Here is a 27875-nt window from a genome sequence, read left to right on the forward strand (position 1 = left end):
AAAGGAGAAGCGAAGATAAGTGAAGACTCTTGTGGTGTGATTGCGCTCGCCGTCAGAACATCATGACTCATCGCCCTCCTCCTCGCCTCCCGGTCACGTTGCCCGCCGTTTTTGCCGTGGCGCTGCTGATCCTCCTCCTCCTGCCCCACGGCCTTCTGGGTAAGCCCACAGAGGGCTCGGCGGCGCTGCAGAGGGTGAAGCGCGGCTGGGTGTGGAACCAGTTCTTTGTCCTGGAGGAGTACACGGGCGTGGAGCCGCTGTACATCGGGAAGGTACGTGGAGATGGCGCCATGCAGTGCGAGACGTGCAATGAAAGACACACGCACACACCACCACACACTCCACACGTGCATACCACACATGCACGCACAACACAACACACAACACAACACACACACATAAACACAAACTTCACTGTAGCTCACGCACCCACACATAACACCATGGGTTGGTTGGTTGGTTGGTTGGTTGGTTGGTTGGTTGATTTAATACTTTATTAACACAACCGTTTGCAAAAGGTACAGAGGTACATTGATTAAGGATGACACCAAAGACCCAGAGCGCTTGTTCCCATTGTATTCAATTCATCAAGAGAATAAAAGACCTGCAATTGTATACATATATCATATCACCAATACAAGGAGCTGTAAAAGTATATATTTACAGAACAAAACTGTCTTTTGGCAAGCTAGACGTTCTGGCCCGGTCGACTTGCAGGTGGGGTGCTCTTTTATGGTGGTTTTGCACTGCAGGAGGGCAGGGAGTCGCACTTTGTGACGGATGGCGCTATAGGGCATTCAGGACCATGCAAGACTCGAGGCTTCTGATTGGTCTGTGGTGTGGGTTAATTGGGAACACCAGTTTTTTCGTCCTATCAATGTGCGGCCATTGCTGTTGCGCTGCTGCAACCGTCCGGCCCCTTATTATTCACTAAACTCACCCCACACAGCCTTATCATTCACTAAACTCACCCCACACAGCCCTTATCATTCACTAAACTCACCCCACACAGCCTTATCATTCACTAAACTCACCCCACACAGCCTTATCATTCACTAAACTCACCCCACACAGCCTTATCATTCACTAAACTCACCCCACACAGCCTTATCATTCACTAAACTCACCCCACACAGCCTTATCATTCACTAAACTCACCCCACACAGCCTTATCATTCACTAAACTCACCCCACACAGCCTTATCATTCACTAAACTCACCCCACACAGCCTTATCATTCACTAAACTCACCCCACACAGCCTTATCATTCACTAAACTCACCCCACACAGCCTTATCATTCACTAAACTCACCCCACACAGCCCTTATCATTCACTAAACTCACCCCACACAGCCTTATCATTCACTAAACTCACCCCACACAGCCCTTATCATTCACTAAACTCACCCCACACAGCCTTATCATTCACTAAACTCACCCCACACAGCCTTATCATTCACTAAACTCACCCCACACAGCCTTATCATTCACTAAACTCACCCCACACAGCCCTTATCATTCACTAAACTCACCCCACACAGCCTTATCATTCACTAAACTCACCCCACACAGCCTTATCATTCACTAAACTCACCCCACACAGCCCTTATCATTCACTAAACTCACCCCACACAGCCTTATCATTCACTAAACTCACCCCACACAGCCTTATCATTCACTAAACTCACCCCACACAGCCTTATCATTCACTAAACTCACCCCACACAGCCCTTATCATTCACTAAACTCACCCCACACAGCCTTATCATTAGGGCTGCGAATCTTTAGGTGTCCCACGATTCGATTCGATTCCGATTCTTGGGGTGACGATTCGATTCAAAAACGATCTTTTCGATTTTTCCGATTCTCGATTCAAAAAAGAATTTTTTTCCGATTCTAAAGCAGTTTTTTATTTTTATTAAAAACAATTAAATAGAATTTTAGCATGATCTACTCCAGTCTTCTGGCATGAAAGCAGAGTACATTTAGTAAAAAGCTTGTATAATTGTAAAGGTTTTATCAACTGAATGATTTAAACACACAAAGGTTAAATCCAAGAGTAAGAACATGTCTCATTTATTTAGCTTGCACAAATTTGAACCAGTACAAAAGTTACAAAATCTCTTCTCACTCAATACCAGAACAATACATTAGTATTAAAACAGGTGTAAAATAAATACAATTGGCATGCTTAGCTTAGCTGGTAGTAAATGCACTATGCAGAAACCCAGGCCATAATGCATTGCATGCACAGGTAGTACCTGTACATGTTTTTTTTTGCACAAATGTACCTGTCAGGTACAGGTACATTTGTGCACGAAAAAAAGAAGAAAAAAAAAAAGAAAATGAGAATCGATTCTGAATCGGACGGCATTAGAATCGCGATTCTAACTCGAATCGATTTTTTTGACAGCCCTACTTATCATTCACTAAACTCACCCCACACAGCCCTTATCATTAGGTAGTTACGTTGTTTTGTCTATAAGCACTGGACCAGGGCTACCCACACAGCTGGCAGTTGTTTTCTGACATAGTGGACTACTGACTCAAACTAGTGTTTACTTTTTACCGTAGGTTTTACTCTCGAGTCTTGAACTGGCGCTATTTTTTTTTCAATAGTAAGAAGCATGGAGCATTGAGTCATGCATGGAGAAACCAGGCTACACGGGCACTGGTATTTTGAAAAGCAGGCAGGCCCATTGCAAGTTGCTCTGCTCTGTCCTCATCCTCTACCATCCTGGCATAATGAGCAGGGGGTAGCTGAGTCCTAGGTGTAAGGTGGTCTGGTAGTACTAGTCCGAGTAGTTTGTTCTGAGAGGTGTTGTTTTAGTGCCCTTGAGGTGCTATAGAGCACCATCCATGTGGCGCATACATAGTCAAAATGACCTATAGACAAGCATGCACGCCACGCACACAGACACGCACGCACGCACACAGACACGCAAGCAAAGGGCACAAACTGAAGAACAATAGATTCAGTATGGATTTTTCTTTTTTTCTTGGCCCACTCGCTGGAACTTAGGCACCTTTGACCTCACGATGCACACGTGAACACAACAGCACTACAAGGTGTTGCAGACTAAACTTTTTTTTTATTTCTTTGGATACACTGCAGTGGAACCATTCAAATTCAAGACGGATGCTGCACGTGGTGGGGGTTGGGTCGATGTTATCTGCAGTCCGGGGCTGAATGTACGAATACAAAGGTGTGTGCGTGTGCGTGCGCGTGTGCACAGTGGCTCCGAGGAGCACTCACAAAGGGGCTACTTTGATCCCTCAACCGTTAAAATCACCTGAGCATTTCATCAATAATTGTAAACCTAGTCATTGATTTGCCATGAGACAACAACAAGAACAAACAAAAAAACTAGTATCTAAAATAAGGTTTGGTGTCTATTGTAGAAGAGGCATTTATTCATACTGTATATGTACTGTACTGTATATCATGTTCAGTTATTATCCAGTGCTTTAAAACATGAAAAACTAAATTTTCTTACCTTAAAAGGAATTGGTTTTCGCTTTAAGCCTAGAGAAAAACAAATTTTTCTTACCATAAAAGGAATTGGTTTTTGCTTTAAGCCTCGAGAGTCGATTTCCCCAATCACCGAATGCGACAGAAAGGCTTTAAAACCAGACCGAACACTTGATTTGAATTTGGTTGCACAGTATGTCTCGTTTGTTCACGCTGATCTTAAACGGATGCCGCGGAAATCCCTTTCCTCCCACGGTCTTTCCCCCGAAGGGGGAAACGCTGTAGGATAGCAGCGCGTTTGACTGCAAACCCACCTAATTAACGTTATGGAATACAGCCGCTGAGGGGAATAACGAGGCGGCAGTGAATGTGTGGCTCTGACTGTACCGAGGAGTAACAAGTCCTCGGAGAGTCTGTCTCCTAGAAAAACCTGTAGCGTTGAAACAAGAAAGAAAATAAAAGTACTACATCTATGGTAGGCTATATAATTAAATGTGCCAGCCCCCCCACCCGTGACTTCCCTTTTTACCCATTTAGTATGCCTCTGTCAGCAGATCGCCTATTTTCAGTCCCCGGCTGCACCTTCTGTTCAGTCCGGACTCGGAGGCTGAATCAAATGGATGGCTCTGACAGGGCCAAGCTATTACTTAGACAATCTCTCAGGACAAGAAAGGCATTCTTGGGAATATGACATGGTGGCATGCACACTGTAAACTTAAAGGATGTCTTAACTCCCCTCCCCCGGTGCTGCTCGCTTCCTTCTTTCTGTTTCTGATCTCCTCACCTCAACCGTACCTCTGTCGATGACAAGAGGCACAAAGAAGACTTTTCATATTGAGTCCAGGCCCAAGCATCTGAGACAGTGGAGGAGGTGGGGTGGGGGGGCATTTCAGTAGTGGAAAGTAACTAAGTGGCATTTACTTAAGTCCTGTACTTTTGAGGTATTTGCACTTTACTGGAATATTTCCAATTTTGATATACTTTTACTTCTACGCCACTACATCTCGGATCCAAATATTGTACTTTTACTCCACTACATTTATTTGAAAACTTTAGTTACTAGTTGGGTAGTAGATTTGGATTATTATTGCAAAACATGCATTAACTATAGCCTACTTCAGCACTGTATACATTTCTGCCATTTGAAAATAGCCGATCTACCATCTATACGTTGTGAGCTTGTAGGTCTGCTATTTTCAAAAGATGTGTATACATTTGAAAAACTTGAAATGGGACATTCTGCATGATGACATGATTTCCAGACTTTTACTTAACGTAACAGTAGTATTTCTATATTGCAGTATTGAAACTTTTGATAGTACTTTTCCCACCACTGGGGGGGATGTCAGTGGGGAAGCAGGTAATTGACTGTCTAGCGCGCTCTCCTTTCATGGATGTGGCAGAAGGAACAGAAGAAGGATCATCCGGGGAGGAAGGGAATAAGGGGAGGTGGAGACTAGAGTAGAGAAGGGCCCAGTCTCTCTGCATCGCCCAGTAGACACATGAGGGGCTGCTGAGGCTCACAATGGACTGATTATAATATCTATGTGGAGCTGGAACACAGAGAGAGAGAGAGAGAGACAGAGAGATGGTAATAATAAGATAATCAATCATTATCACCCCTCTCTATAGGTGATTGATCGTATCGTATTGATGGTATCAGGGGTTCCCAAAGTTGGGAAATGATATGTATTTGGTCGCGAACGCCCTGAAAATGATTTGTACCAGCGACCCCCGAAATTATATATTCATGTTCGCGGCCGGACACCCATCTGAAAATGCTTTGTACCAGGCACCCCCAGAAGAGAAGATTTGTGTTAAGCACAGCCGCGTAACTAGACTCAGGCTGGTTACGCCTGTGAAAACAGCCCAAACTGACTGTTTTGGCTTATAAACAGCACAGCGGGGCACTGTACACAGCAGTTATGTGATGGTACCTGTCGCAGCCTTGCAGCTGCCTTGCCTCTGGGCCCCGATGCAGTTGCGTGTTCTTCTTTGCAGTGTTGGCATACATTACACGCAGACACTGCATTTTAAGCTCAGAATCCTGAGTGACGACAGCATAGCCTACAGACCTCAGAGCTGTAAAGATGTTAAGCGCTGTGTTTTAGTTGTCAGCCCGGGTTGTGCGGCATGTTTAAGTCGCATGAGGTTGACAGGCCCTCGCTGCACCGCCTGCCTCCCCGTTGATTATATAAGTATGCAGATCTCGCAGAGAAGAAAAAACGCTCATCAACAGGGCTGGCATCTGCACTGGCAGACCCACAAAAGCTTCCCGACAGGCAGCACCCATGGGGTGCCCGTGGAAACGGATCAGACTTATTAATGAAGCTGCACACTACTGTGGACACTATATATACACTTGTACGGCATTGTCTTGCAATGAATAGTGGAAATAGCCAGTCTTACAAGCTCTACAATGCATCTGGAATTTTGTCATTTTCGGGGCATGAATGTCCTATGATTGAGTGATTAATTTGAAGATGGGATCAGAGGTTACAATTTCAGATTCTCGACAAAATACACTAGTGTTTCAAAACTGTTAAAAACAAACCAATTTTTTTATTATTTTTTTTCTAAGAAAGGAAAAGGATCAGCTTGGGATGGGTAATCAAGGCCTCACGGGCATATGTGGTTTGAGGGGAAAAAGATGTTTTGAGGGGGAAAACTGAGGGGCTACGGTGGCCATGGCCTTGGCCTCTGTTTGTTTTTACGGCCTTGGCTTTTGTTTTTGGTGACAATAGGGACAGGTTTAAAGAGTTTTGAGTTATATGTACATGTAACTTAAAGAGTTTTGAGTTATATGTACATGTAACTTAAACATGTAACTTACATGTAACTTAACACGTCACTGATGTCATCACTGATTTAGAGGCCCCTGTGGATGATGTAACCACTTAACCCCTCCAAACTTAGTGAACCAGAACTGGCTCTGTACTCTGCGCCATAAAATTGCCCCAACATGTGAGCTTGCAGATCTGCTATTTTTGCCTAATGTTCCAGCCATTTGATGAGGTCTGGCCAAATAAGGAACGTGTCTTGAGTGTACAGGGTTTGACGAGGTCAGAACAGTCAGCTCCATATAATGGAGATCTAAGGGTGGCAGCGGGGGCAATATCTTGAGTGTACAGGGTTTGATGAGGGCCTTGAGAACTCTACTAATAACTTTGGGGTTGGCCCGTCTAGAGTTTGAATGGACAGGTATCAGTCAAAAGGGAGACATCGAAGAGGAAGGACGGGTGGGGAGGGATCAACATATGGAATATCAGAACAGGTCAGCTCCATATGGAGATCTAAGGGACAGGGTTTGAGGTCCGATGTAGAGTTGCCGGCCGGCTCCATATATGCAGATCTAGGTGATGATCCAGTCTTCTCCATGTATGGCTATCCAGGGTGACGGATACAGAACATGCCTATATGACTGCGCCTGGAAAAACCTCTCCATAGTGTTCTCTTTTAGATATTATAATGACCGGTATACTGATTCTTGCCACTGTGTCTGATTGTCTTTAATGCTTTGCAGCAATCACTTCAAAATGGAAAGTGAAGTACAGACAGAGATGATTGATCAGAGATGATGATCAGTCTTTTCAAGACATTCAGATTGTTCTACCATATGGACCGGCGCCACTACTAATTCAGACTGGTGTGCGCATCCTCCTGCACAAAAGTACAGTCAGAGAGTACAGAAATATTAACAATAATACGCTTTTAGTAATTTTGTCATTTTGTCCATCTCAGCTTTCCAATACTAAATGCATGCTAGTCCAGTAGACACGATGAATAAAAGAAGCCCTTAAAGCTTTTTTATTTTTTAAGAGAGAGAGTGACCTTCACCCTTTTTTTCAAGCAAAGTTAAGTGGTTTTTGAAAAAGGCATGTTGCGGTTTCCTCAACTCTTTGTACATGATTTTGCAATCATTTTCTTTGAGGAAAATGTCCATCACAAGCCTGCATGTTGATGACAAGTGACTTTTGTGCTCTGACAAGTGAATGGGAAATATACTTGGGATGTCAAGCCCTGCTTATATTATAATAATAAAGTGATTCCCTGGCCTGACTTATATACATTATTTCAACTTTCAGCTACAACAAAAAATAATTATATACTGTACGTGCAGATCTGCATAATGCACCTAAAGGCTGGATGGACACCATAAACAGGAACAAACCGCATAAACAGCAGTTTAGTATAATAATTATGTTCCGTTAGTAAGCTAGACTGAAGAAATTGAACCGGGGACCAGACGGCTGCAGACTCGGATTTTGGCTTTTCGGAGACTAGACAGACACGGTACATTGACTATATTAGATCCATAGCCATAGCTGTCAAAACAAATGTGATGAGGTCAGCACAATTTGGGCAAGTGGATATGGCCGAATTTAGGCCAAGGAGTGTTTTCCGTGCAAAACGAATGCTTGGAATGGATTCAGAATCATGACAACCCCCTAGTTTGACATGTCACATGCTACTTAAAGCATGATGATTTTTTTTGTCATATTGGTTGTCTATGGTGTGGCATACAAAAAAAAAAGGTTTCCAGCAGAGCAGACTGTGGACCTTAACCCATTTTGGTGTCAGCATCATGTTATGCTTTAGCTATTGAAAAATAGCAGATCTACAAGCTCATATCGCGCCACCGAGTGGCGCGATACGAGCTTGTAGGTCTGCTATTTTTTGAAAAATCAAAGAACGACTGACATTTTTTAGAATCTGATCTCAGGTCAGAATGGGTTCATCAGGACCAGTGTGTGTCCGGCGGAAACCTCGTATGAATCTGATCTCAGGTCAGAATGGGTTAATGACCAAATGAATAGAATGCCATGTCATGACATCACATGTTAATATCTATTTCTTGAGCTTTTGGGAATGTGTCTCCCCGGCTAGTATGTCTCGCTCGAAGGACTGACTGAGACAAGTAGCTGATCCTAAAGTCCAGTGGGCATGTCATGCACACAGCTGATCCAAATCAGAGGTGTGAACGCAGATGAGAAAGGAATCGTTTGCGGAACCGTTAATGCAACACGATGGAGGAAACAGCCGACCTAAAAGTAACAAGTACTAGTCTTCAGCCTTCTAGGAAATGTGGTCCGTCTCCGTCTGTTCTTCTTCATCCATCCATCCATCTTCAACCGCTTATCCGTAGTCGGGTCGCGGGGGCAACAGCTCCACCAGAGAGCTCCAGACTTCCCTCTCCCGAGCAACATTAGTGACTTCCTCCTGGGGGATTCCGAGACGTTCCAAGGCCAGAGAGTCGATGTATTTCCTCCAACTGCGCCTTGGTCTGCCCCGGGGTCTCCTCCCAGTGGGACATGCGTCGAGGACCTCCCTAGGGAGACGCCCGAGTGGCATCCTAACCAGATGCCCGAACCACCTCAGCTGGCTCCTTTCCAGGCGAAGGAGCAGCGGTTCTACTCCGAGTCTCTCTCGTGTGACTGAACTTCTCACCCTATCTCTAAGGGAGATGCCAGCCACCGTCTGTTCTTCTCTCTCGTTATATTTTATTTATTTCTTGTTTTATCAAAAATGTTCTCCTCTTCAAATAACGCAGCGTCTTTCTGACTGCGACATGAGGGTACAGCCTGTTTTGCGGTTTTCTCCCTGCAGTGATAGTTTACGTGACTGAAGTGATGGCGGTGCTGCTGCTATAGTCTCACAATATGCACATTTTCAGTTCCATTCCACATCAAGGAGATTTGTAAATCCAACTTGAAACCCCCCGTTTTTAGTCTGGCTTTCAACACAGCTTGAAGTTATTGTTTGTTGTTTTGTTGTTATTTTGTTTAGCTTGGCTTGTTTATATTATTGAGTTACTATTGCGTGTCTTCATGCAGGAAAACAAACCCAGCACAATTATATAGTGGCTGATAAAGGGAAATAATGCTAAATATATAAATATACATATACTTTTGAATTTAGGCTTAAATGTTGTCTATACTACTTTTAAGCAAAAATCATTTAAGTGCTTTTTTGCCCCCACAGCTCCACTCCGACATGGACAAGGGCGACGGCTCCATCCGCTACATCCTGAACGGCGACGGCGCCGGCACCACGTTCACCATCGACGACGGCACGGGCGACATCCACGCCATCCAGCGGCTGGACCGCGAGGTCAAGGCCCAGTACGTGCTGCGCGCGCAGGCCCGCAGCCGCCTCACCGACCTGGCCCTGGAGCCCGAGTCGGAGTTCATCGTCAAGATCCAGGACATCAACGACAACGAGCCGCGCTTCCCCGACGGCCCGTACCGCGCCAGCGTGCCAGAGATGTCCCCCATAGGTAATTAAAGAATCGCACACGTGTTATAGTGAGGGTCGCCTTTGTATGACGAATGCCCTACTACCTACTTGATCATGCCATGGCGTCACACAAAAGCACCAAAAGTAGCAGATCTTTACAAGCTCAAAACGCATCTTGAGCTTCTCAATCTGCTAACTATCGCTGACTTTGAATTTGAATCCTGACAAGTAAGACGTTTTGGACATGCGAGGTTTCCTACCCGACAGAGACGATGCGCAAACAAACATAGGCGCCTATGCAGGCCAAACAAAAGACAGACAGATAGATAAACAGACAAACAAACATAGGCGCCTATGCAGGCCAAACAAAAGACAGACAGATAGATAAACAAACAAACATAGGCGCCTATGCAGGCCAAACAAAAGACAGACAGATAGATAAACAGACAAACAAACATAGGCGCCTATGCAGGCCAAACAAAAGACAGACAGATAGATAAACAAACATAGGCGCCTATGCAGGCCAAACAAAAGACAGACAGATAGATAAACAGACAAATAAGGATTGGCAGGATATCCACAGGGGCAGATACAATTACAAAATTGCAAAATGTGCCATGGTAATAGTCCGAGCAGGACACGGGAGTCATGCACGCCCCCAGCTGTAATCAGTCGTCGTGTCACGTGTGTGTGTGTGTGTGTGTGTGTGTGTGTGTGTGTGTGTGTGTGTGTGTGTGTGTGTGTGTGTGTGTGTGTGTGTGTGTGTGTGTGTGTGTGTGTGTGTGTGTGTGTGTGTGTGCGTGCGTGCGTGCGCGCGCGCGCGTGCGTGCGTGCGCGCGCGTGCGTGCGTGCGTGCGCGTGCGTGCGTACGTGACGCTCCATCCTTCGCTGCATCTCTGCCACCACCCCAGGCTCCACCTCTCTAGTGCTCGCATCGTTCTAAAGTTATAAACTGAAATTCTACGTTCGGCACGCCTCTCATTAGCGCATCTCATGCTTTTTGTACCCGCTCGACCTTGGTGGCGGTGCCGCATTGTGCTCCCCCGATTTAAGTAGCATGCGCATTATTGCGCATGCTAATCTGTCGTCTGTCGTGAATAGCTGCAAGCCATCAACGCCAAGCATAACTATTCCCTTTGTTTTGCGATAAACTCTTGAATATAGGCTATGACGCTGGCGTTCCTGACTGAATGGAAACTGTGTAGAGGCTACAAATAGAGGAAGACAGTGGGGCCTTATAGTCAAGAGAGAACAGTATTCACAGATTTGTTCTGGGGCGAAGTGTCTGTTATGAATAGCTGGTGAAGTACATGATAGCCCCACAGTGCTGCCACTGTCGCTTTTTTCGAAAACACTCACTTTCTCAGAGCGATCTTCCATCTGCTTCATTCACTATTCATGACTATAGTCCTGCGTCTCTTGCTACTTGGGAAGTAAATAACCTGACTATTTTCCTCTTTGTGTCTCCCCCCCCCCCCCCCAGGGGTGTATAAAGTAACTAAGTACTTGAGTATGTCAAATTTTCAGTACGTTCACTTCTGCTCACACTACATTTCAGAGACATATAATGTACTTTTCCTCCACTACAATTATTTTTAGTGGCAACTTTCGTTACTAGTTTCTTTGTATATTTTGATTATTATCATTAACCCGGAGAGGGAGAGAAATGAACCACCCCATCATCATATATACGTTTCGGCTATTTGAAGCTACAAGCCTACAATGCGTCCACAATGTGACGCATTGTAGATCTGTAGATTTTTATTAGAGCTGGGACTCGATAAAAAAAAAAAATCTAATTAATCAGAGGCTTTGCGATTAATTAATCTAGATTAATCGCATTTTAATCGCATATCAATATTCAACCCGAGAACAGCGAGAAACCTTTTTTTTTAATGTTTTTTGGTATCCCAGTGAATCAATGAATAGTGACTACAGGATGCCACTCATTTTCAACATTTTACTGTCATTAATATACCTGTTAGTAACAGTAACAAGTACATCTCAGTGACATCACAAAGCTGTACTTACTTCATATTGTTACTGTTTTTTGTCAGACCTCCAGTTCTAGGCAACACAAAATGGGGTGACTTTTTATTATTTCCAGTTTTCAGTACTATAGAAAAGCACCCAGTGAGAAACGTTCCGCGGTGAAAAAAAAGGTGCGATTAATTTATCTGTAGTTAATCGCGATACATTTTTCTGTAGTTAATTAATCTAAATTAATCGCAATTAGTCCCGGCCCAAATTTTTATACATTTGAAATCTTGAAACGGGACACTTACCCAAGTACATTTTGAATGCCCGACTTTTACTTGTATAACTGAGTATATCTATATTGCAATATTGACACTTTTACTTTATTATGTTATACTTTAGCTATTGAAAAATAGCAGACCTACAAGCTCATAGCGCGCCACCGAGTGGCGCGCTACGAGCTTGTAGGTCTGCTATTTTTGAAAAATCGTGAAAGTACGGCACAGATCTTTGAATATATATTCTTTCAGAAGACTTTTTTTTATTTTTTCGACGTCAGGCCTAAAAAAATGTGAGTACTTTTTGGTAAATAACCTTATTATCTCCCCCCCCCCCCACTCCACTCCACTCCTGTCCTTTTCTCCTAAATCTTCCCCTCCTTGTTTACATTGTCTCCCTCTTGTTGTTCTCTCCCTCCTCCTCCCTCCTCCTCCTCAGGGACGTCGGTGATCCAGCTGACGGCCACAGACGCCGACGACCCCTCGTACGGTAACAGCGCGCGCGTGGTCTACAGCATCCTGGAGGGACAGCCGTACTTCTCCGTGGACGCCAAGACCGGTACGATTAACCACGAGCTGTGACACTCCCAGAACTCTGAACCCATTCAGGACGGGAACCCCTTTAAAGCATCGTGTTACACTTTCATAATTTTTATCCCACGATTTTGTAACCCATATTTCACCCCTGTGTCAATTATCTAATGTGATCCTGGGTTCTACACACCCTCCGCCAACCTAGTTCCCATATATGGGGGACAAGGGGAGAGCAACGGACTTGAACTCATGCTTCCTTCATGCCTGAGTGTCCAAGTTGCTCCTTTACACCTGACAGGGGGGAGTTTCCCTGGTTGGACGTAGCGCGTGGAAGGAACACGTTATTCCAACCAGTTCCTTTCCCCTCCATCAGGCGCCCCGGCTGGCCAGGATGAGGCAGTTTAGTGACCAGGATTACTGTATGTTATTTGTGAGGGTACCTACCCTAGGGGACACGGGGAGAACATGCAAACTCCACACAGAAAGGCCCTTTCGCCAACCCCGCCTCGGGTATGGGCACTGATGAATCGGAAAGGAAACACGCCGCCAGCACCCACAGCGCCCCGAGCGGGAATCGAACCCAGGACATTCTAGCTGTGAGGCGACAGCACTACCAACTGTGCCACCGTGCCCCCCATGTTGTACTTTAGCTTTAGCTTTAGCTATTGAAAAGAAAATAGCAGATTTACAAGCTCATTTATGAGCTTGTAGATCTGCTATTCATTTTTTTTAATTGTGAAAATGTTCAGATGCTCAAACAGTGAGCCTTCACTGCCTGGTGTGTGCTGTTTGCAAGAAGAGCAAACAGCACAAGATTACAAGAAGCTATCTCTCTCTCTCTCTCTCTCTCTCTCTATCTCTCTCTCTCTGACACATGACCCTAATCTGTATCACCAGGCTCCAGTTACTGACCCTCTATTCACCTCCTTTGTGCACTCACTTTCTCTTTTCGTTTTGTCATCTCTCTCTCTCTCTCTCTCTCTCTCTCTCTCTCTCTCTCTCTCTCGCGCTCACTCGCTCGCTCGCTCGTCCTCTCACTCACTCACTCAATTCAAGGAGCTTTATTGCCGTGAGAAATGTAAACTGTACGTTTACAATTTACTTTGCCAATGCAAAGGTGGAAGAAAACAATCAAATACATGTTGAATATAAATAGGAGTGAAATAAAAGTGTAAATAGGGCTGTGTTATGTTAAACTAGTTATACATCCATATCCAGGTTATCCAGGTTAGTTTGGTATAAACTTTTGAAAGTTGACTGCAGTATTTCGATGTTTTGCATTCGCTTGGTATAAAACCTTTGCGACAGCAATTCATTCACATTGTGATTGAATTTAAGTAGTAGTCCTTAAGGTCTTTCTCTCTCTCTCTCCCTCAGGTCTAGTGCGTGTGTCCCTGGCGGACATGGGATTTGTAGTCCTTAAGGTCTTTCTCTCTCTCTCTCTCCCTCAGGTCTAGTGCGTGTGTCCCTGACGGACATGGGATTTGTAGTCCTTAAGGTATTTCTCTCTCTCTCTCTCTCCCCCTCAGGTCTAGTGCGTGTGTCCCTGGCGGACATGGGATTTGTAGTCCTTAAGGTCTCTCTCTCTCTCTCTCCCTCAGGTCTAGTGCGTGTGTCCCTGGCGGACATGGGATTTGTAGTCCTTAAGGTCTCTCTCTCTCTCCCTCAGGTCTAGTGCGTGTGTCCCTGGCGGACATGGTTATTTGTAGTCCTTAAGGTCTCTCTCTCTCTCTCTCCCTCAGGTCTAGTGCGTGTGTCCCTGGCGGACATGGGGTTTGTAGTCCTTAAGGTCTCTCTCTCTCTCTCTCTCTCCCTCAGGTCTAGTGCGTGTGTCCCTGGCAGACATGGACCGGGAGACCAAGGAGAACTACACGGTGGTGATCCAGGCCAAGGACATGGGAGGTCAGCTGGGCGGCCTGGCGGGCAACACCGTGGTCAACATCACCCTGAGCGACGTCAACGACAACCCGCCCATGTTTGACCAGAGTAAGAGTCCCACGGCGACCGCGCCGCGTCCCGTTCAGCATTACATCCACTGAGACCCGAGACCAGGTTCTACCGACCGCACCGCGTCCCGTTCAGCATTACATCCACTGAGACCCGAGACCAGGTTCTACCGACCGCACCGCGTCCCGTTCAGCATTACATCCACTGAGACCCCAGACCAGGTTCTACCGACCGCACCGCGTCCCGTTCAGCATTACATCCACTGAGACCCCAGACCAGGTTCTACCGACCGCACCGCGTCCCGTTCAGCATTACATCCATTGAGACCCGAGACCAGGTTCTACCGACCGCACCGCGTCCCATTCAGCATTACGTCCATTGAGACCCGAGACCAGGTTCTACCGACCGCACCGCGTCCCGTTCAGCATTACGTCCATTGAGACCCGAGACCAGGTTCTACCGACCGCACCGCGTCCCGTTCAGCATTACGTCCATTGAGACCCGAGACCAGGTTCTACCGACCGCACCGCGTCCCGTTCAGCATTACGTCCATTGAGACCTGATACCAGGTTCTACCGACCGCACCGCGTCCCGTTCAGCATTACGTCCATTGAGACCTGATACCAGGTTCTACCGACCGCACCGCGTCCCGTTCAGCATTACGTCCATTGAGACCCGAGACCAGGTTCTACCGACCGCACCGCGTCCCGTTCAGCATTACGTCCATTGAGACCCGAGACCAGGTTCTAGAAATGTCTTCTGAAAAACCTGTTTCTATGTCAGTGGTTCTCAAACTTAGGACCCCCAAAATGATATACATGTAATTGGCCGCCGACCCCCATCTGACAATATGTTGTTCCAGGGACCCCCACCCCCAGAAGCAGACGGGTAAAAAAAAAATATATATATATATTCAAAGATTTGCACCCATGTTCACGAATAGCACATCTACAAGCTCATAGCCAAGTAGATTTCAATAGCTAAAGTATAAAATAATGGTCATTGTGGTTGAACACTAAAGTGACACAGATGCAGGTCTCAATAGGTTTATACAGCGTTTTGTCCCATTGACTCCCATGGCTTGCGTATACTATACACTTCACATTTTAGCCCACTAAAACTGGGAGAGCACGAGTGTCATACTCATGTTATATTTTGCCTAGTCAAAAGCAGATATACATGCTCATTTTAAGTAAAATATTTGCTTCTGGGGGTCGGGGGTGGGGGGGGGGGGGGGGGGTCCCTGCAACAAGATATTTTGAAATGGGAGTCGACGGCCAAATACATAATAATAGTTTTCGGGGTTCCTTAGATTAGAACCACTGACAGCAACATATAAGGTTTTTCAGAAAACTGTTAGGATTTACTGTAGAACTACAGCATTTGTAGAACTACAGCATTTGTAGAATCAGCCACATGCAGAGCTCATGTTGTTTTTCCCTGCTGTGCCCGTTATTTGTCCCCAATACACCGTAAATGCTTTATTTATTTCATTTTAAAATGTGTGCCATTTGGTTGATTCCAATGCCTGAAGGAGGAACACTGAATAGGAACATTACGTCTAGAGCTACAAAGGACTGCATCTCCCTTAACTAACCCCCCCCCCAACCCACACACACCCACCCCTCTCTCTCTCTCTCTGTCTTACTCTCTCCGTCTCTGACTGTACAAGTCATTAGGCTCTTTTAAGGCCACCAGTCAACCAACCATTTACCCCCCAGGGCCTCCTCCTCCTCTCAAGCCTGCATTCCTATCCCCTCCCGATCCTCGCCTCCTCGTCTGTCCCCTCGTTGGCCTGCCATTCGGCCCCCATGCTGTCTCTTGTGATTGCCCCCGATTCTGGCTCCTCTCATTACGGCCTCCCCTGGAGGTTGACGGGGTCATTTAGCTGTCCACCACCATCCCAGTCTGGCCCTTTCTCACTGGTGGCTCTGAAACCCTTCTTAAGAAGGAAGCCATAATAACCAGTAACCACCCGTTCCCCCTCATGCTATTCCCCCCCAATTAGTGCACATTTAAGTCCCATTACTTTGATGGGACGTGAGCTCCATTATGACGAGGTTCACGGCCTCCGTGTGGACGAGCACAATGCATATGATCGCTTCACATCAGTGCTGGTCAGGAGAGAAGGAAATGGGCTCTGTGCACACACACACACACACACGCCATTTTGGCGCGTGTCCCTGCTTCCTTCACAGGTGTTAGCGCTGATTCTGATGAAGGCTCTGTTCCATTCTGCTCAAACAGAGTCCAGGGTGCTGATGATTGTGCGTGTTGTTGTGCTCACTGGAAACACTCAATGCTACTCAATGTGTCCGTACGGGTGTGTTCCATTTGTACACTGCTACAGGTCCATTTGGTTCCATTTGTACACTCTCAGATTTACGAGGTTCCTAAAAGTATAAGGTTTGAGAACCACTGCACACTAACACCTTTTTATGTCTATATGGACAGTAGAAAGAGTTATTCTGTGTACATATATATAGCCCATTGGGAAAATGGGAGTAACATGGCAGATGAAAATGCAACGCCTACTTTTGTAGTGTGTGTGTGTACGTGTGTGTGTGTGTGTGTGTGTGTGTGTGTGTGTGTGTGTGTGGTAGCCGGTAGGCGTGCGTTTTGAAAAGGTTAGACGACTTTAACCACTTAAACATTAGTTACACAGTGTAATTAACTTGACTGGTGTCCCCCTAGGGCTCTCTATTGGGTACATGTGCTAATAATCTCTTTGCAGAAATTAGCTGATCTACAATCTCACAATTGTTAATTAACACTTAACAGTTTGCAGAATTACAGTACATTTCAATCACAAACTCAATTCAAAGACTGTTAACTGTGAGTGGACGACCCAATTAAGCATTACACTTGTTTACAACAGGGTCCACCTTGTTCAATTCATTCAAAACCGCTGACACCCATCTAATTTGGACATACTCCAGTAAAGTAAAAATAAAAACCTCTAAATGTACTTATGGTAGTTACTTTCCACCACTGAGCATGAATGATGATAATTATACTGTCTGCTGGACCGGGCTCAGCTGTGTGAAACACAAGCGAAGAGGTCTGTCGCCCTCTTGTGGACAAATGAAACAAGTTGTTTCATTTGTCACTCCACAGCCTTGTGGATGGATATTAATGAAACATTTCCCATCCCACTCATTTTCACATTTTGAGAAGGGTGTTTTTCAACCCTTTTCATTTCAAGGTCCATTATTTATTTGGCATTCGAACCACGCACCACCATTTGATGACATTTAGCCTCTCTCACCCAAGACATCTTGTCATCCTTGGATTAGATTTGGCCCACAATTCCATGCTGCATTAATGTGGTAATTAGGAGAGATATCTGGCAGACCTGGATCAACATAGCAATTCTACTACATTCTGTAATGTCTCTAATTTAAGCCTTTTTTAATCTTTTGATCATAATCATAATAATCTATCTATAAATGCACCCAGTCTCTGTCTGTCTTTGTGTAATCCACTGTAATTCGAGAACCGTTCGTTCGCCCCACAGACTTCAAATTCGACACACGCGTTCCACTCCACCGCAGGGAGTGTCGTGGACGGTGTTGAGTCGGTTCCGACACACGGTTGTCCACGACCGCCTCTGCCCGGGCCATGGACAGAGCTGGCCTGTTCTGACATCATTCTGACGTCGGCATATACTCCATATTTGGGCATGCCTGACAAAGAACTCCATATATGGGCATAAAAGGGACACAGACATAATATCTGGGTGGGGGAATGCATTTCCAAGTAGGCCTGTGCCACCCCAAAAATGGGGGGATATTGCATGACCCATAAAAATTGGTCCGCGACCCAAAGATGGGTTGTCGCGGGCGGGCGGGCGTTTTCCGACATTAGGGCACTATTTTAACCCATTCTGAACGGGAACCCATTTTGGTGTTAGCATCATGTCGTGCTTTAGCTATTGAAAAATAGCAGATCTACAAGCTCATATCGCGCCACCGAGTGGCGCGATACGAGCTTGTAGGTCTGCTATTTTTGAAAAACCTAAGACACTTTTAGAATCTGATCTCGGGTCAGAATGGGTTAATAATGAAACTGTCAGGATGTAGAGGACATTTTTAGAATCTGATCTCAGGTCAGAATGGGTTAAGGCACGCGTGCGTGGAATGGACCGACGTACAATATTGGGTGGCGTTAAAGATGAATTAATTAAGCCGTCAATGTGTTAAAAGTCCATCGACTCACTAGGCTGCCACACGACGCCATGCCTGAAAGCCCAGACATATTTGGAGGGGCTATAGCGCGGCAGCGACCCTCAAAAAGTACAAAGATCAGGTCAGAAACGGCTCTCTCTTCCTCTCCCTCCCTCTCAGGGCTGTATCAGATGAGCGTCCATGAGTCTTCCCCCGTGGGCTCCGTGGTGGGTCGTATCTGGGCCAAGGACCGGGACATTGGCGTCAACGCCGAGATGACGTACACCATCATCGACGGGGACGGCAGGGACACCTTCGACATAAGCACCGACCCCACCAACCTGTTTGGCATCATCACCATCAAGAAGGTATGGACGCCAAAATAAGCTCAAAGTTGAGAGCCGATTTTTCATGAAAAAAATGTAATACAAATAAATAAATAGCAGATCGACAAGCTTGTATAAATTTGAGCTTGCAGATCAGCTATTCTTGATAGTTTTGTGTGACGCGACTGTAGTGTGATCAAGTAGGACATTCATTTAGGGGAAGAAAAGTTTGAATATGGAGTTTTCTTATATATACATTTTTCAGAAAACTTTTTAGCTTGTGACCCAAAACAGAAATTCTATACATTCCCTCGGGACCCAAACTAGTGAAAGTAGCAGATCTCCAAGCTCACAACGTGTCGCTTCGTGCCACATTGTGAGCTTGTAGATGGGCTTTTTTCACTACTTCTTAAATATTTGTTCTAATTTATGGAATCTTTCCATTTATTAATTCATGAAAAGTTTAGCTTTTGAAAATGTTTGAAATAATAATAATTAAAAAACAAATAAAGGGACCCATAAAAATGTGTCTGGGGTTGCTATAACGCATGTATCTGTCTGCCCCCCCCCCCCCCCCCCCCACACACACACACACACACCAGCCTCTGGACTTTGAGAAGAAGCTCAGCTACACGCTGAAGGTGGAGGGCGCCAACACGGTGCACGCGGACCCGTCGCTGCAGGCGCGGCAGCACCGCGCCGGGCCGTTCAAGGACGTCACCATCGTGCACGTGAGCGTGGAGGACGTGGACGAGCCGCCCGTCTTCGCCTCGCCGTTCTACAGCGTGGAGGTGCCGGAGAGCGCCGAGATCGGCACCGTGGTCCAGACCATCTCGGCCCGCGACCCGGACGCCGCCAACAACACCGTGAGGTACACAGACAGAACATAGAACAGGAGAACAGCCAGCACTCTTAGTCTGGGGTGCACGGCTCACGAAGAATCACTGTAATAGAGAGGTAGGCAGCATTCCCAAAGTCCATTTAAGGTGTTTCTGCGTCCAGCCTTCCTCAGCGTGTAACCCATACTGATGCACGCTGAGGAAGGCTTGACGCCGAAACACGTCCGTGTTTTGTCCGTCCGTCCGTGCTGCACAATGCAATAAATGTACCTTGAATGGACTTCGGAGTGCTGCCTATCTCTCTATTACACGGACACCCCAATTAAAATATGATTATGTTTGGGTCCTGAGTTCAAATATGATTATTTTGAGGGTTCACAGCCTGAAAACATTGAGAACCACCTCTTGCTCTACGGCAGCGGTTCCCAAAGTGGGGTCCGCGGACCCCTAGGGGTACGCGACGCATAGCCAGGGGGTACCCCAAGCCCCCTCAAAAAAAAAAAAAAAAAAAAAAACGTTTTTTTTTTTTTTTTTTTGTTTTTTTTTTGAGGGGCTAGTGAATCATGGTGTGTGTGTGATATGAAATGTGAATGTCCAGTACCTCCCCAGTGCCTCCCCAAGTGCCACCCCGGTGTCTGCCCTGCAGTGTCTGCCCAGTGCCTCCCCAGTGTCCGCCATGGTGCCTCCCCAGTGGCTCCCCAGTACCTCCCCAGTGTCCCCTGAGTGCCTCCCCAGTGTCCCCCTGAGTGCCTCCCCAGTGCCTCCCCAGTGTCCCCCTGAGTGCCTCCCCAGTGTCTCCCCAGTGCCTCCCCAATGTCTCCCCAGTGTCCCCTCAGTGCTTCCCCAGTGCCTTCCCAGTGTCCCCCCAGTGCCTCCCCAGTGTCCCCCTGAGTGCCTCCCCAGTGTCCCCCTGAGTGCCTGCCCAGTGTCTCCCCAGTGCCTCCCCAGTGTCTCCCCAGTGTCCCCTCAGTGCCTCCCCAGTGTCTCCCCAGTGCCTTCCCAGTGCCTCCCCAGTGTCCCCCGGAGTGCCTTCCCAGTGCCTCCCCAGTGTCCCCCGGAGTGCCTCCCCAGTGCCTCCCCAGTGCCCAGCCGAGTGCCTCCCCAGTGTCCCCCTGAGTGCCTCCCCAGTGTCCCCCTGAGTGCCTCCCCATGCTCCCCAGTGTCTCCCCAGTGTCCCCTCAGTGCCTCTCCAGTGTCCCCCTGAGTGCCTCCCCAGTGTCTCCCCAGTGCCTCCCCAGTGTCCCCTCAGTGCCCCCTCAGTGCCTCCCCAGTGTCCCCTGAGTGCCTCCCCAGTGTCTCCCTGAGTGCCTCCCCAGTGTCCCCCTGAGTGCCTCCCCAGTGTCCCCCTGAGTACCTCCAGAGTGCCTCCCCAGTGCCTCCCCAGTGTCCCCCTGAGTGCCTCACGAGTGCCTCCCCAGTGTCTCCCCAGTGCCTCCCCAGTGCCTGCCCAGTGTCCCCCCAGTGTCTCCAATAGCAATACAAGAGCAATAATACAAATTAATCTTAATTTATAAATCTTATTAATTAATTATTGAATCAAATTAATTAATTCATCAAAATTTTCGACGCAAGAAGGCCCCCCTGCGGCCTGCGCCCAGCACCATGCCAAAGCTTTTTCCTGCAGGAAACACTGCTTGTGGTTGTAAATATATTGTTATCTGTGTTGCGAGGATGAGGGGGTACCTGGAAAAATATCTACCCCAAAAGGGGTACCTGGTCCAAAAAAGTTTGGGAACCCCTGCTCTACGGCACCAAGAAGTCAGAAAAAGTGCTACAAAAATGCATCAACAAATACTGTTGCATATTAACGCAGCACCACTCAAGGGTAACCTAGTTACACATATCACTATCGATCACTATACAGCTAATAGGACTTCAGTTTAGTCATTTAATACCCCCCCAATATATAACCCCATTAATCAGTCAACTCCATTACACACAATATATGGTGCATTTCCTCATGTGTGTTGGTGTCAAATCAACAATGTTCTAGCCTAAACACACTCGAATGAATTCAACGGCATAATAACATAATTTTGTTTACGAGACTGTTAGCTATGAGTGAACAAACGTTTCACATTTGATGAGTTATGGCACAAACAAGTCTCAGATCTGTTCTACTCTCAAATCGCTGGGAATATTTAACGGCATGATTGTGGCACAGCAGCGGTGAAACTTGTTATTCAAGATTTCAATGAGACATTGATTGAAACTCAATTTGGTCTGAGCTCAGCAGACAAAATGGCACACCACAAATGCACAAAAGTATGCATATAATCTAAAAACATCCTCCGACAAAGTCAATAGTTAGAATAGTTAGAATAGATAACAGTGGTTCAGAACAGTGGTTCTCAAAAACAGCAGACACAGTACAGCTTGTACATCTGCTATTTTTGATAATTTAGCATTTTGTTTTAATACGAGTCTCTTCTGTGGGTCTCTGGCATAAACCATTTTCAGATCCTCGCTCAAATACAATCAAGTTTGAGAACTACGGATTTATAAGGCGTTCGGCCTCAGGTCTTAATGGGTTAAATGCTGTTCTGTTAGCTAAAAGGTTTTTTTTTTGCTCCTACTGTGAGCAGGTACGCCATCGAGAGGTCCAGCGACCCTGGGAAGTACTTCTATATTGACATCACTTCCGGGTCGCTGATGACGGTGCAGCCACTGGACCGAGAGCACACACCCTGGCACAACATCACTGTCCTGGCTATGGAGATGAGTGAGTAACCACACGCACGCACACGCACGCACACACACACACACACACACACACACACACACACACACACACACACACACACACACACACACACACACACACACACACACACACACACACACACACACACGAGAACGCACACGAAAACATGTGTGCTCACACTGTCTCTGTGTGTGTGTGTGTGTGTGTGTGTGTGTGTGTGTGTGTGTGTGTGTGTGTGTGTGTGTGTGTTCCGTCACAGATAATCCCATGCAGACGTCCAGCGTGTCGGTTGCTGTGAGGGTGCAGGACGTGAACGACAACCCTCCGTCGCTGACTCACTACTTTGAGGCGTATCTGTGCGAGAACGCCAAAGCAGGACAGGTATACTACCACACACGTCCACCATATCACACTACATCTATCTTATATTATATCCATATCCTGATATAGTATAGGCATTTTAGGGGTTAACCTCAAACAAATTGCAACAGAAACGCTTTCAACTTATTTTGTTACATAAATATGTTAGTACATACAAAAGTCCTAAGAAGTAGTGGAACATATTGAAAAAATGCTGAAATAGGTGATGGCCTAAATGGGAACTACTCAAGTAAAGTACAAATACCTCAAGTACTGAAGTAAATGTACTTAGTTACTTTCCGGCGGCGACTGTGGCTCAGGAGGTAGAGCAGGTCGTCCAATGATCCATGGGTCGGCGGTTCGAATCCCGGCTCCTCCTGTCTACATGTCGAAGTGTCCTTGGGCAAGACACTGAACCCCAAATTGCTCCCGATGTGCTGGTTGGTACCTTGCATGGCTTCCGCCGCAATCGGTGTATGAATGGGTGAATGTAATGCACAATCTATGTAAAGCGCCTTGGATAAAGGCGCTATATAAATGCACCATTTACCATTTACCATTCCACCACTGTACACCAAACTAACTGTGTGTCCCATATGGACATGTCCAGCTGATCCAGACGGTGACGGCAGTGGACCCAGACGAGCCGGCAGGAGGCCACCGCTTCTACTACAGCCTGGCCCCGGAGGCCGTTAACAACCCCAACTTCACCCTGAGAGACAACCAAGGTACAACCATGAATTCCAGCCAATAGTCCTATACCTTCCCTGTCAATAATTATGACCTGCTTGGATCTGAATGACACATTTTGGTTGCAACCTTGATCAATGTGCAGGATCCATCTACGGCTTCTTTGTATTTGTATAGAGAGAGGGGGGGGGGGAAAGTATGCAGAAGCTTTATTTTTATTTTATTTATTTTTTTATAGCTCCTCTCTTTGCCTCTCTCTTTTCATGCACAGGATACATTGACTACCTCATAACAAAGTTACTGATTACATATCAAAGTTACTGATTTAATGTCTGTTTAGGTACATTATGAGCTCTAACAATGCCATTTGACTGTTGAGGTTGGTGTTGATAATGAAAATGACACACAACCTGACAATTTGCTGGAAAAACTCACAATGAAAAGCAGTCCTCCCAGTAGTAGTACAGAATGGCTGGAAATGAAAGACTTAAAGTAGGAGGAACCAGGGATATTTATTTAAGCCAAAATACAGCGATGTGAGCACAACAGCTGCTGTGCTCAGTGTGAATGGCCACTTTCGGTCACCCAGCGGCAGCGATATATTGCAGCTGTTCATAACCCCAAACAGACAGACATAGGGACACACGCGGCCAGTCATTGGAGCAGTGTGCAAAACTATATATTAACAAAAAAACATGTCCTCCTCCTCCTCCATCCAGACAACACGGCGTGGATCCTGACGCGCCGCGGCGGCTGGGCCGGGCGCGAGCAGACGCTCTTCTACCTGCCCATCTTCATCTCGGACGGCGAGGAGCCGGTGCAGACCAGCACCAGCACGCTGACGGTGCGCGTGTGCAGCTGCGACGGCGAGGGCAACGTCCTGTCCTGCAACGCCGAGGCCTACAGCCTCCCCGCCAGCCTGAGCCGCGGGGCGCTCATCGCCATCCTGGCCTGCATCTTCGTGCTGCTGGGTGAGTGAGCGCAGCAGTGTTGTTGATTTCGTCGACTAAAACTAATGAGACGAAAATTGTTCTTCGACTACCTTTTTTTCACTGACAAAACTTAATGGAAACTAAATTAAAACTAAGCTATGATGACTAAAACTAAGTCTACATATACAGACAATTTCGTCAAACAAATAAAAACTAGACTAAAATGTTAGGAAGGGGACTAGTGGACAAGAGATCCACTATAAGTCATTTTACAATTAGTTGCATGCTGAAAATAGCTGATCTACAAGCTCACAGCGTGTCGCGAGCTTGTAGATCGGCTATTTTCATGCAGCAAGTGTAAGAACTGTCTTTGCGGCGACACCAATGGCAAGAACCGTCAAAACACATTTTAGTCGACTAAATCAACTGTAGATTTAGTCGACTAAAATCCTATGATATTTAGTCGACTAAAACTAGACTATTAGATACTAGATATTCCAGGTGACTAAAATGGGACTCAAACTAAATGAAAACTATTCAAGAAACTATGACTAAAACTAAAATCAAAATTTGCTGCCAAAAACAGCTTTGTCTGCCTGTCAATTATTGCAGTGGTGATTTTTGATAGACGACATTTTTTTTTTGTTTTTTTTTTGTCGTAGTCTATTGGAAAAAAGAATAAATAAAATAAAATAATTTTAATATAAGTCATATAGAGGGTATGCGTGTGACATCATCATCATACCCGGTAGATATGCGGGAAAAAGAAAAGTCCTATCTGATTGCATTAAATGACTTTAAACAACCTTAAATTCACGTTGTCACTCACTTTGCCACTCGATTTGACACTCGATCTGCCATTCACTTTATGCATGCGCATACGCGAGGCTACATCTCATCAAATGGTGGTCTGTGTGGCTCAAATGCCAAATCAATAATGGGCCCATGGCATGAAAAAGGTCGAAAACCACTGGTCTAAATGGTTTTAATTCCCATGTGTGTGAGTCAGTGTGACAGTAGCCTGTAACACGTTTTTATTTCCAGGGAGAGAAAAAAAAAGTCTGGGTCCAAGTCCACTTCAATTCGGCATAGAGTAGCGCAAACGTCACTCACTCTCTGCTGATTTCTGATCGTCTGCACCTGTGTTATATTGACACAGTCACACACGCACACATAATACACACACACACACTCCTCTCTCTCTGTGTCGCCCTAATTAATTAGTCTCATGTCCAGCAGCTACGCAGAGTTTCTCCCGGCGGATCCTGCCGGGAGCTGCCTATGCCATAAAAAGCATAGGTGAGTTCCAGTCTAGTGTGACAGTGAAAGACTCTCATTCGCCTCTGTCTCGTTGTCCCCCCCCCCCCCCCCCCCCACACACACACACACACAGTGCTGATCCTGCTGATGCTCTCGCTGAGGCGACACCGCAAGAAGCACCCCTACCCGTGCGACGAGGAGGAGAACGTGCACGAGAACATCGTGCGCTACGACGACGAGGGCGGCGGCGAGGAGGACACGGAGGCCTTCGACATCGCCGCCATGTGGAACCCCGGGCACCACGAGGGGCCGTACCACCCCCACCCGCCGCTGGGCAAGATGAGGCAGGACATGCTGCCGGAGATCCAGAGCCTGTCGCGCTACGTACCGCAGGCGTGCGTCCCAGGAGGAGGTAAGGGTCACGGAACCACGCCAAAGTTACACTTTACTATTATGGTGGGCCAAAAAATACAATATAGTAAAAATGTGCTTAAAACTTAAAATGGCACTTTTGCTTACCGCCTTTGTGTACCACAATGCGATGCATTGTGAGGTTGTACATCTGCTATTTTCAAAAGGTTTTTAAGTAAGAGATGTGATTACTTTTTCCCACCACCGACGATAAACGATAACAACGACTTATCGTCCCATGCATTCCCAGGCGGCGGCGGCGAGGACAGCAGCAACGTGCGCGGCTACGTCGCGGCCAAGCTCCTGGAGGCGGACGTTGATTCGTGCGCGCCGCCCTACGACTCGCTGCAGACGTACGCGTACGAGGGCGAGGGCTCGGTGGCCGAGTCGCTCAGCTCCGTGGAGTCGTCGGGAGGCGAGTCCAACGGCGGCGACCACGACTACGACTACCTCAACGAGTGGGGGCCGCGCTTCCGCAAGCTGGCCGAGATGTACGGCGCGCTGGACACAAACGCCGGCCCCCTGTGGTAGTCGAGGCCCCCGAGGAGGTACTTAAACCCATTAAGACCTGCCTGCAAGGACCAGATTCTACAAAATGTCTTCTAAATCATGACTGTGTTCTGAAAAACCTGTGATTCTATGTTAGTGGTGCTCAAACGCTTTTCATGTCAAGGACCCACAGAATGAGATGTATTTTGCCGCCAGCCACCCCATCTTAAAATATGTTATACCAGGGACCCCCCAGCCACCCCATCTTAAAATATGTTATACCAGGGACCCCCCAGCCACCCCATCTTAAAATATGTTATACCAGGGACCCCCCAGCCACCCCATCTTAAAATATGTTATACCAGGGACCCCCCAGCCACCCCATCTTAAAATATGTTATACCAGGGACCCCCCAGCCACCCCATCTTAAAATATGTTATACCAGGGACCCCCCAGCCACCCCATCTTAAAATATGTTATACCAGGGACCCCCCAGCCACCCCATCTTAAAATATGTTATACCAGGGACCCCCCAGCCACCCCATCTTAAAATATGTTATACCAGGGACCCCCCACCCACCCCAGAAGCAAAGATTTTAGTTAAAAATGTTCACTGTGAAAAAAAAATGTCATGGTCAAAACTAGCAAATCTACAAGCTCGTAGCGCTTGTAGATCTGCTATTTCTCAACAGCTAAAGTATAAAATAATGTTTAAAGTGGTTAAAGGCTAAGGTGACACCGATGCGTCCTCAGGTCTAAATGGCTTAACGCTTACTTTTCTTTTTTCTTTCTTTTGTTTTGTTTTTATCTCAGATTGACGGCAAAGACTGACGACAAAAGATTGACGACAACAACAAAAACGCAGCGACGGATGAGAGGCGATACGAGGGAAACGTGAGACGGACTTGCGAGCGTTGCTTATAAAAGCATCCCTGGATAATAAGACTCACATGCCTTAATAATACATTTATATGCTTTACATCTAACTAAAATTAGAAGTGAAAAACACCTTGAATACTTTTATTTATCTTAGAAATAGTCAATTGTTCACTCCAATAGGGACCTCTCCTGGCGCAAATTGATGTCATATGCCCTTGTGTGGTGGGGGAGCAGGGGGGGGGGTATAGGTGTATTTCTGTGGATTTAAAAAAAATAAAAACAAAATATTCAAAAATAAATAAATATACAGATATTACAATTTTTATTATAGTTATAGAGAGCATAGTATAATTTATAATTAAGGCATATAAGT

At 46.4% G+C, this 27875-nt stretch overlaps 1 protein-coding gene across 1 annotated transcript; it reads left to right on the top strand.

Moving 5' to 3' along the window:
• On the top strand, positions 1-27678 carry LOC310868380 (cadherin-20-like). The gene is made up of 13 exons (XM_083778804.1): positions 1-272; positions 9456-9750; positions 12405-12524; positions 14318-14485; positions 18793-18980; positions 19541-19809; positions 22363-22499; positions 22741-22862; positions 23452-23569; positions 24251-24502; positions 25857-26135; positions 26385-26682; positions 27437-27678. The coding sequence occupies exons 1-12, from the start codon at positions 63-65 to the stop codon at positions 26663-26665; spliced, it is 2439 nt and encodes an 812-aa protein (XP_083634930.1). The 5' UTR covers positions 1-62; the 3' UTR covers positions 26666-26682; positions 27437-27678.
• The last annotated feature ends 197 nt before the right edge of the window (positions 27679-27875 follow it).

The sequence above is a fragment of the Protomyctophum parallelum genome, assembly GCF_964188405.1.
Source record: "Protomyctophum parallelum genome assembly, chromosome: 12".
In the NCBI taxonomy this organism is placed as follows: Eukaryota; Metazoa; Chordata; class Actinopteri; order Myctophiformes; family Myctophidae; genus Protomyctophum; species Protomyctophum parallelum.